At 46.4% G+C, this 11,084-nt stretch overlaps 1 protein-coding gene across 1 annotated transcript in view; it reads right to left on the reverse strand.

Annotated features, from left to right (window-relative positions):
- LOC144597640 (tumor necrosis factor alpha-induced protein 2-like) overlaps positions 1–10,883 on the reverse strand; it is a 38,103-nt gene extending 27,220 nt beyond the window's left edge. Inside the window, exons 1-2 of the mRNA XM_078407155.1 lie at positions 10,769–10,883; positions 9,154–9,258 (exon numbers count right to left, since the gene is read on the reverse strand). Coding sequence (XP_078263281.1) covers positions 9,154–9,178 — 25 coding nt within the window. The 5' untranslated portion in view covers positions 9,179–9,258; positions 10,769–10,883. The remainder of the gene's footprint in view (positions 1–9,153; positions 9,259–10,768) is intronic.
- Between the last annotated feature and the right edge of the window lie 201 nt (positions 10,884–11,084).

The following is an 11,084-nucleotide window of genomic DNA, read 5'->3' on the forward strand; positions in this document are numbered from 1 at the left end:
GCTCAATTTTGAGTGTCATAGCAAAGGGTCTGAATACTTATGTAAATGTGATATTTCAGTTATATCTTTTTAATTACTTTGCAAAAATTTCTAAACACCTGTTTTCGCTTTTTTATTCTGGGGTATTGTGTGTAGATTGATAATTAAAAAAAAGAATTTAATCCATTTTAAAATAAGGCTGTAACGTAGCAAACTGTGGAAAAGGTGAAGGGGTCTGAATACTTTCTGAATGCACTGTATCTGCACTTTCTCAGTAACATTATATTTTGCACTCTGTCTAATTACTCTTGAATTATCTGACAGACTCATGTATGGCATGATTTGCCTGGATAGCACACATAGATAAAGATTTTCACTGTGTCGCAATACACTTGACAGTAATAAATGAATACCAATACTTCACTTTGTAATATGTTAGAGCATGCAAGACATGCTACAATCAACTGGCATTTGTGTGGTTAGTCTGGGACTATAGTTTGAGCTGGTATTGTCCCCTGGCATCCCTGAAGACTCTACAAAGGTCATACCAAGATATCCTGCACAGTTCAGGGTTACCTGACTAGAACACTTTAGACTCGGACTCCAGTAAGAAGTGGTTCTCATGCTTCACCCAGATTTCTGGTTGAGAAACACAGATGGTTGTCTTTGGCATATAGTCCTCCACACTCGCTGGTAAAAGTCTGTGACAGCAGCGGCATGCTGCCGAGTGATTGAATCGGGACCAGTCCATTGCTCAAAGCAGGCATGTAAGAGCTCATCTTTCCTCAGACCAGCCTTGTATGTGCTTTTTTAAACCGGATCCTCAAGTCATAATGCTGGTAATCGTGATGTTTATTTCCAAGGAATTGGGTTTTATAGCACTCCTTGTAAATGAAATAAATTCTAACTTTATTATATACTGGACCAAGTGGACCTGCTAGGCCCATTCCTCGTTGGGTTCCATCGTGACATGGGAAAATCGCGTTTATTCTTTAAAATAAATGGTGTATTTTTCTTAAAAATAAAATAAATCTTATCTGGAATGTTTTTGCTTTTTATGGTTAAAATCCTCTCTTGGAGATCCTTGAGACTGTGCCCGCACACAGCAGCGGCGCCAACCCGACTGCGACAGCAGTTGCTTTGAGCGGGAAGGAAGCGCTCCCCATGTGGGACTCGGAACAATTGGGCGTCAAGCGGGAGGTCGGAGCCAATCATTCGATCTGACGTGGGGACCCGGGCCAATCGGGCGTCAAGCGGGAGGTTGTCGCCAATCAATGGACTCGACGTGGGGGTGAACGGCAGGAGCAAATCAGGACCTGCCGGCAACCAATCAGAGCGGGGAGTGTCGGCGCTCCCCCCATATGGGGACCCGGGCCAATCGGGCGTCGAGCGGGAGGTCGTAACCAATCAATGGACCCCACATAGGGGTGAGCGGCAGGAGCAAATCAGGATGCGCCGGCGACCAATCAGAGCGGCACTCCCCCCACGTCGGACCCGCAGCAATCGGGCGTCGAGCGTGTGGTCAGAGCTGAACACAAAATGGCAACCATCCCCCAACTGCACACGTGCTAAAGCTCAAGACAACATGGCAACCCTCCCCCAACTGCGGACACGCCGGAGCTGAACAATGGCAACCCTCCCCCAACCGCGGATCCGATGGCCATCCGTTGGGCCCAAAGCTCTCCTGCATTGGTGTAGCACCCTCCCCTCCCCGTCTCCCCCCCTTTCCCTCCCCCCCAACTCACCCACTCCATCCTCCCTCAACCCCTCTTTTCACCCCCCCTCACCCACCATCCCTCCTCAACCCCCCTCCTCCCCTCACCCCCCCTTCAGTCTTAGGGGCACTCCCCCCCACTAACCCACTCCATCCCCCCTCCTCCTCCCACTGACCCACTCCATCCCCCCTCCCTCCTCCCTCCCACTTACCCACTCCATCCCCTCCCCCCACTCACTCTCCATCCCCCCTTCTCCCCTCACCCACTCCATCCCCCCTCCCCTCCCTCACCCACTCCATCCCCACTCCGCCCCCCCCCCCACGTACCCACTCCATCCCCCCCTTCCTCCCCACCCACCCACTCCTTCACCCCTCCATCTCCCTCCTTCCTCTCCCCCACTTAACCACTCCATCCCCTCCCCCCACTCACACTCCATCCCCCCTCTCTCACCCACTCCATCCCCCCTCCCCCACTCTGCCCCCCCACGCACCCGCTCCATCCCCCCCTTCCTCCCTCACCCACCCACTCCTTCCCCCCTTCACCCCTCCATCTCCCTCACCCACTCCATCCCCCCTCCCCCACTCCATCCCCCTCACCTACTCCATCCCCCTCACCCACTCCATCCCCCCTCTCCCCCACTCCATCCCCCTCCCTCCCCCCTACTCACCCACGCCATCCCCATCTCCCCCCCACTTACCCACTCCACCCCCTCCCCCCACCTGACCCACTCCACCCCCCTGCCTCCCTCCCACTCACCCACTCCATCCTGCCTCACACAGCCACTCCATCCCCACTCTCCCACCCCCCAGTCACCCACTCCATCCTCCCCCCCCTCACCCCTTCATCCCCCCTCCCCAGTCCATCCCCTCACTCACCCACTCCACCCCCCACTTACCCGCTCCATCCCCCCTCACCCACTCCATCCCCCCTCACCCACTCCATCCCCCCTCTCTCACCCACTCCACCCCCTCCCTCCCCCTCCTCACACCCACTCCATTCCCCCTCCCCACCCCACCCACTCACCCACTCCCTGCCCCCTCCACCCCCCTCACTCCTCCATCCCCCTCACCCACTCCAGCCCCCCTCCCCTCCCCTCCCTCCCACACACCCACTCCACCCCCCACTCACCCACTCCATCCCCATCACCCACTCCATCCTCCTCTCCCCCCCACTCACCCACTCCATCCCCCCACCCCTACTCACCCTACTCACCCACTCCACCCCCCCTCCCCCACTCCATCCCCCCTCTCCCCCCCACTCACCCACTCTATTCCCCCCTCCCTCACCTACTCCACCCCCCTCCCCACCACTCACCCTCTCCATCCCCCCTCCCTCCCCCCACTCACCCACCACCCCCTCCCTTCCCCCCACACCCACTCCATCCCCCCCAACTCACCCACTCCCTCCCCATCGCCCACTCCATCTTCCTCTCCCCCCACCACTCACCCACTCCATCCCCCCACTCCTTCCCACTCACCAACTCCATCCCCCTTCCCCCACTATATCCCCCCTCCCCCCACTCACCCACTCCATCCCCCTCCCCCACTCTAGCCCCGCTCTCCCCACCCACTCCACCCCCCCTCCCTTCCCCCCACTCACCCACTCCATTCCCCCCCCCCCCCCCCGTTTGTTCCGGGTTTTAAACCTTTTTTAACGGCTTTTTAAAAAGTCTATTGTGTGAAACACACGGGTTTTCCTAAGATGGGGAAGGGGGTTTTTTTCGGTCTTTTTAACTTTTTTAACGGCTGTTTTTAAAGTCTACTCGATAAAACAAACGGGTTTTTAAACGTTTATTTAATGGATTTTTTTTTCAATAGCGCTCATGTGCCCCCCCCCATGGGACCCAGACCAATCGGGCGTCGAGCTGGATGGAAGGACGTTATTTTTTTTTATGTGCGGCGCTCCCCCCACGTGAGGGCTATTGAAGGACTTTTTTTTTGAAAGAATGAAATAAACGAAACTTTTTTTTTACTCTTTAAGCTAAACTGTTTTTTAAATGAGAAAATTCTCTCCTTCTCCCATTGGCCGTCCCTACCGTCACTCTGGCGGGTCCCGCCCGCTCCCTCATTGCCCGTGGCCCCCCTCCCATTGTGACGTCACGCACTGAACCTTGTCAAGCTTCAGTTTATGAACCAAATTTTTAAACTTTAAAATCTCTCTAACTCTTAAAAACATAAGACCAATTTGAATGAAACTTGGATGACAGGGTCCCCGGTGCAAAGGTGAGTAAGGTGGTCCTAAAATTGTCGCGCTACCTCTGATGCTACGTGTGACGGGGGCACAAATACGGTTAACGGCCAAACAACTAACCTCAAACATCAGCCAAACAAACAAGACCACTGCGTCACAGAGTTCTAGTAATATATAGATAATTATTCCATGAACAATATATTTAGGTAGTAAAAATTATATAATTTAAAATAAAATTACCAATAACAACATACTCATTGAAAATAAATGTGTGGCTAAAAATACATTCAATATAGTTCTCTTTAATTAGGAATGTACCAATGAATAGTGTGTGTAAATTTACTTGATTTCAATGTTGAAGTGCTTCAGAATACACTATATTTCTTTCTTTTGAAGCTGGTGTAAAATTCTGTAGTTGCCAAGTCCAACTCTGGAGCAACCAACATAGAGCTGGTCATGGGCGAAACATTGAGCTTCTGTTTAAGAACAACATCTTTTGTTGATTGTCCCGGTACCTTGTTAATGCACATAACAAAACTAAGTTGAACAGGGAACTGAAGTCATGTTAATTAACAGATGCAGCTTTTTCCCTACTACCATCAGGCCATTAAACACTACAATGTCCAAACAGGTTCCGAACATGCCTGGGATCGACGCTCCCTTGCGTGGGATCGACGCTCCAACTGCGGCCTGCAGGTTTTACCATTGAGGAGCTCGCAGTCTTGGGTAGAGACCGATGTCAGGAAATTCCAGCTGCAGAAGGTTTTGACCAGCCCTGACCAGGGGTCAGATCGCCCGGTGCAGGGGAGCTGAGATCCCCCCCCCCCTCGGATGCAGGAGCTTGATCGCCCCGATGCGGAGGGCCCGACCGCCGCCGGCTACGGGAGTCAAGATCGTCCCGTCAAAGCAAGGCTCAAGGCCCCCGACCGTGGGAGAACAAAGGGAAGAGATTGAACTTTTTTTCACCTTCCATCGCAGTGAGGAACGTGGAGGAGTCACTGTGGTGGATATTTCTGTTAAAATGTATTTCGTGTGTTCTGTTGCTTTTAATTGGTATGACTGAATGGCAAAACAAATTCCTCGTATGTTGCAAAACATACTTGGCTAATAAAGTATGATTAGGATTATTATGATTATGGAACTACAGAGACTTGGGGCATCATTTTTTGGCTTTGCATTATTATTGTTTGTTTACTTGTCTGTTTGTTTCATACATATATACTGAACTGATTTGTGTTTATTATGGGTTTTACAGAGTACAATGTTTACATATCTGATGTGCTGCTGCAACTAAGAATTTCATTGTTCTGTTTAGGTACATATGACAAGAGACACTCTTGGCTCTTGATAATGATAAATCAGATGGGATAATTGGCATTCAAGGGTTGAACACATTTTTCTCAACATCATTATCAGCCATTATTGTAGCCTCAATTACACGTGTAGAGTCAGAGAGTTACACAGTGTGGAAACAGGCCCTTTAGCCCAACTTGCCCATACCGGCAAAAATGTCCCAGCCACACTAGTCCCACCTGCCCGCATTTGGTCCATATCCCTCCAAACCTGTCCTATCCATGTAACTGTCTAGTACCTTCAAGTGTAATATCTCAAGTGTAATATTTTTTCAACTCATAATCTTATGCAGTTGCATGGTATTGTGGATCCAAATTCCTGAGCAACATGATTGGCATTCCTTCTTTTAGTTCAAGATCATGTGATGGTAGCCAAATAATGAGAGAGTTTAGCAACTAAACAGAATATATATATATAGCCTTATCAACATCTGTCACACTGTCAACAGGTTCACATTATACAATTTGTTCAGCAGCTTTGAAGGAAGATCTTTATTCATGACCTGCACTGCGCCAATTTTTGCTGCTAAAATTGATCTTTCATGCAACCATTGGCAATTCAAATGGTGTTTAGTGGCATTTGGGAAAGCAGATCATAAAGTGATAAAACAATATGGCTCAAGTTTTTCACAAAGTCATTCTTGTTGAGTCTTCATGTTTAATTAACCCATTTCCTAATTTGAGTACATTCAAAGCACTCTTTTACTGATGGATCACCCTTCAAATCCACTTGCATATTGGTTTTCAAGTGTAATCATTCAATATTTCCCCAAGAATATAATGTTTTAATACTGGCTTTCCAGTACTGAACTGCCCTACCTGACTCAGAGGGGGGGTTAGCACCTCACCTAGCACTCTGCACTTTATAGTCTCATTTAATGTGCAATTAATAATTTACCTGCTCTCATTGATGGTTTTAAATTCACCACTTACATGCTTTAAACGCTAGGTTAAATGCTTTACTTTTTACCGTTTACATGCTTTAATCCCCTGTCTATATGTATTATATTGTATTGCACTGTCTAATTGTATTGTACTGTATCGTATTGCACTGCAATGTCATCCCCTGTCTATATGTTTTGCATTTGTATTGCACTATGGCCCCCGGTGACACTGTTTCATCCCATTCGTTGCATGATCTGTAAGGAGTGGAATGACAAATAAACTATCTAAATGAATAAATAAATAAATTTCAATTCATCTGTTTTTATACTTTGCGGTATTGCTGGTACTGTTGATGAAAATCTTCTGCAAGCACTAAATTTATTTTTGTGTCTAACATCCTGCAAAGTTCAATCTAATGCTTCACTGGCTACTGTGTGAGCTTTTGTACATTCGTCCCAGAAACTTAATAAGTTAAAAATCTTTTAGAATGTTTTCATTTGCAGTTCTCCGACATCGATACATGTTGGAGTTTCCACATTTATTAAATTTAAAAGCAATTTAAAGGTCAAATATGCAGTTTCTCCATCTGCCAAAAAATGTTGAATCAATGCCTGATGTTTACCGGGCAATTTAGACCAAGGGAAAGTTATTCCAACTCCAGTATAAACATTAAAACAACAGCAGCCAAAACAAATATGTTTTATTCTTCATTGTAAATGCCCACTGTAAACAGTATCTCTGGCATTTCTTTCTTATCTCACTAAACTTGGTTCTTTCTCTTAATAAAGAGACAAGAAGTACAACAAAGCAAAGAAGAGTGGGAAGCCAGAGGATTGGGACTCTTTTAAAGAGCAACAGAAGATGACTAAGAAGGCAATATGGGAAGAAAAGATAAGGTACGAGGGTAAACTAGCCAATAATATAAAGGAGGATTGTAAAAGCTTTTTTAGGTATGTAAAGAGGAAAAAAATAGTCATGGCAAATGTGGGTCCCATGAAGACAGAAGCAAGGGAATTTATTATGGGGAACAAGGAAATGGCAGACGAGTTGAACCGGTACTTTGGATCTGTCTTTACTAAGGAAGATACAATCAATCTCCCAGATGTTCTAGTGGCATCTAGGGTGACGGAGGAACTGCAGGAAATCCACATTAGGCAGGAAATTGTGTTGGGTAGACTGATGGAACTGAAGGCTGATAAATTCCCAGAGTACTTAAGGAGGTGGCGCTAGAAATTGTGGACGCATTGGTGATGATTTCCCAATGTTCTATAGATTCAGGATCAGTTCCTGTGGATTGGAGGGTAGCTAATGTTGTCCCACTTTTTAAGAAAGGAGGGAGAGAGAAAATGGGAAATTATAGACCAGTTAGTCTTACATCAGTGGTGGGGAAGATGCTGGAGTCAATTATAAAAGACGAAATTGCGGAGCATTTGGATAGTAGTAACAGGATCGTTCCGAGGCAGCATGGATTTACGAAGGGGAAATCATGCTTGACTAATCTTCTGGAATTCTTTGAGGATGTAACTAGGAAAATTGACAGGGGAGAGCCGGTGGATGTGGTGTACCTTGACTTTCAGAAAGCCTTCAACAAGGTTCCACATAGGAGATTAGTGGGCAAAATTAGAGCACATGGTATTGGAGGTAGGGTACTGACATGGATAGAAAATTGGTTGACAGACAGAAAGCAAAGAGTGGGGATAAATGGGTCCCTTTCAGAATGGCAGGCAGTAACTAGTGGGGTACCGCAAGGCTCGGTGCTGGGACCTCAGCTATTAACAATATATATTAATGACTTGGATGAAGGGATTAAAAGTACCATTAGCAAATTTGCAGATGATACAAAGCTGGGTGGTAGTGTGAACTGTGAGGAAGATGCTATGAGGTTGCAGGGTGACTTGGACAGATTGTGTGAGTGGGCAGATGCATGGCAGATGCAGTTTAATATGGATAAGTGTGAGGTTATCCACTTTGGTGGTAAGAATAGGAAGGCAGAGTATTATCTGAATGGTGTCAAGTTAGGAAAAGGGAACGTACAACGAGATCTGGGTGTCCTAGTGCATCAGTCACTGAAAGGAAGCATGCAGGTACAGCAGGCAGTGAAGAAAGCCAATGGAATGTTGGCCTTCAAAACAAGAAGAGTTGAGTATAGGGGCAAAAAGGTCCTTCTGCAGTTGTACAGGGCCCTAGTGAGACCGCACCTGGAGTACTGTGTGCAGTTTTGGTCTCCAAATTTGAGGAAGGATATTCTTGCTATTGAGGGCGTGCAGCGTAGGTTTACTAGGTTAATTCCCGGAATGGCGGGACTGTCATATGTTCAAAGAATGGAGCGACTAGGCTTGTATGCACTGGAATTTAGAAGGATGAGAGGGGATCTTATCGAACGTATAAGATTATTAAGGGGTTGGACACGTTAGAGGCAGGAAACATGTTCCTAATGTTGGGGGAGTCCAGAACAAGGGGCCACAGTTTAAGATTATTTAGAACGGAGTTATTTAGAACAGGTTATTTAGAACGGAGATGAGGAAAAACCTTTTCAGTCAGAGAGTTGTGAATCTGTGGAATTCTCTGCCTCATAAGGCAGTGGAGGCCAATTCTCTGAATGCATTCAAGAGAGAGCTAGATAGAGCTCTTAAGGATAGCGGAGTCAGGGGGTATGGGGAGAGGGCAGGAACGGGGTACTGATTGAGAATGATCAGCCATGATCACATTGAATGGCGGTGCTGGCTCGAAGGGCCGAATGGCTTCCTCCTGCACCTATTGTCTATTATCTTGGATAGATTTGTAAAAATGGTTTAAACTCACAGGTGGTCACCTGCAGAAACTTGGTGCAATGTGGGAAAGTATCAGAAGGAGCAACTATTCATGCCTTCAAACTCAGTTGACACAGAAGCAGTAGAAGAAGCCAAATCTATGCTGTGTATTTATTTTCTCTCATAATTCTTGTTACTGGGTATCTAGGGCTTACGACAATGATGTATATTTATGAAATTAACTTCAAAAATCAGAGATAACCTATCAGTGCAAAGGCTTACCGAGGTGACTCTTGAATTTCTTCATGATTAACAATACCGTGATGCCAAGTGGTTCCAAATTCCTTCTTGATTCATCCACAAAATCAGCTTCTAAGATTACCGAGCCTAAAATATCAAAGATATAGACATCTTACATTTCTAGAATAAATTTCAGTGTTTGCTATATTATAAAGATAGTTTTACCATCGGGTAAATTCCACTAAACATTAGTAGTAGGAACATCATGTTCAGCAAAGTGAAGGTGATAACTAATTAATCGGCATCATCACGTGTTTGCTGCTTGTTTCTCACTTTTTGTTAATTTTTTATCCTTCAGACCCTCAGAATATTAGATGTCCTTAAAGTAGTAATTTGTGTGTGTGCTTCTGTAGAGGTGAATAAGTAAAGACCTGAGAATATACACACACACAACTATTCATGTCTTCAAACTGGTATACTTTGCATGCATGAATAGTTCTTCATTTCTAAAAACTATTCATGCCTTGAATAGGCATGACTAGTTGTGTGTGTGTGTATTCTCAGGTCTTTACTTATTCACCTCTACAGAAGGTCCTTGGGTCCATGCCAGCTCCGGAAGAGCGGCGTTATTCCTTCCTCTCGTTCACCCCCACCTTATTCACCGTTCTCCAGTGTATTCTATTTTTTTTCAATTGACGGCTGACATCGTTTCACCAATAACAAAAGACACATTGCGATTGCCATAAATCCTACATAAACATTTACATGAAACGATCTTGGAAGCGTTAGGAGTTCGGCGGTTTAGGTTTTAGTTTCGAGATACAGCGCGAAAACAGATCCTTGCCGCCCCCCCCCCCCCACCCCACCCCACCCCACCCCAAGTCCCCGTACCCCCCCACCCCAAGTCCCCGTACCCCCCCCCCCCCCCAAGTCCCCGTACACTAACACTATCCTGCACACCCGGGACAACTTGCAATCTTTACCGAAGCCAATTAACCTGCTAACCTTTACGTCTTTGGAGTGTGGAAGGAAACCAGAGTACCCGGAGAAAACCCACGCGGTCACATGGAGAACGAAAAGACTCCGTCCAGACAGCACCCATGGTCAGGATCGACCCCGGGACTCTGGCATTGTGAGGCATCAACTCTACTGCTGCGCCACCGGGTCGCGTATTTGTGGGGAGAACATGAGTCATTTCAAAATAGACATCGCATGTATTTCTCTTTCATAAATGGCATCCAACTATCTGGCAACGTTCACAATTTCTTTCCGTTTCACCTCCATTCCGCGTTGATCTCTCGGGAGCCCCGCTGAACGGTTGCGGGCATGAAACATTAACTTTGTTTCTTTCTTTTCCGACAAATGCCATCCGACCTGCTGAGTATTCCAGCATTATTTCCTTTCACATTTCCAACATTAGTGTTGCTTTTACATTTACTCTTGTATCTACCCATCTGCCTTCCTTCTTTGTGTTTAACAGGACGCGAGAAATCACCACCTAGAATTGGAACCCGATGTTATCTTTTTTGCACTCGGATTTCCATGATTCCTATTTCCTTCTCCCTTGACCAGTTCCCGTAAAACTCCGCACGGTCAAAACGAAGAACCAGGATAAATCAAAAAGTCGAAGCGCAACGCAGCAAATTTCTCAACTTACCGATTATCCACCCGTTCCGTTAGTTAAACAGTTGCTCTCTGTTGAAATGGGACAAAGATCATGAAAATATTTGATTCCTTAAAGCAGCCGGCCGTCGCAACCACTGGCAGCTTTGGTGATCGTTTTAGGCTGTGTCTATTTATACTTGGGGGTGGGATCGGGAAATGATTTTGCATGTGATGGGGAATTACGTGGGGAAAGTCCAACTATGACTGGTGGGCCCGAAAAAGGGCTCTCTCCTCAAGCAGTGGAAGAATTGGGGTTCAATAAGCGAAGGGCCGGTTAGATTTAATAGCATCGATTCCCTGGCAGCTCC

This window comes from Rhinoraja longicauda, chromosome 10 (assembly GCF_053455715.1).
Source record: "Rhinoraja longicauda isolate Sanriku21f chromosome 10, sRhiLon1.1, whole genome shotgun sequence".
NCBI classification, from domain to species: Eukaryota; Metazoa; Chordata; class Chondrichthyes; order Rajiformes; family Arhynchobatidae; genus Rhinoraja; species Rhinoraja longicauda.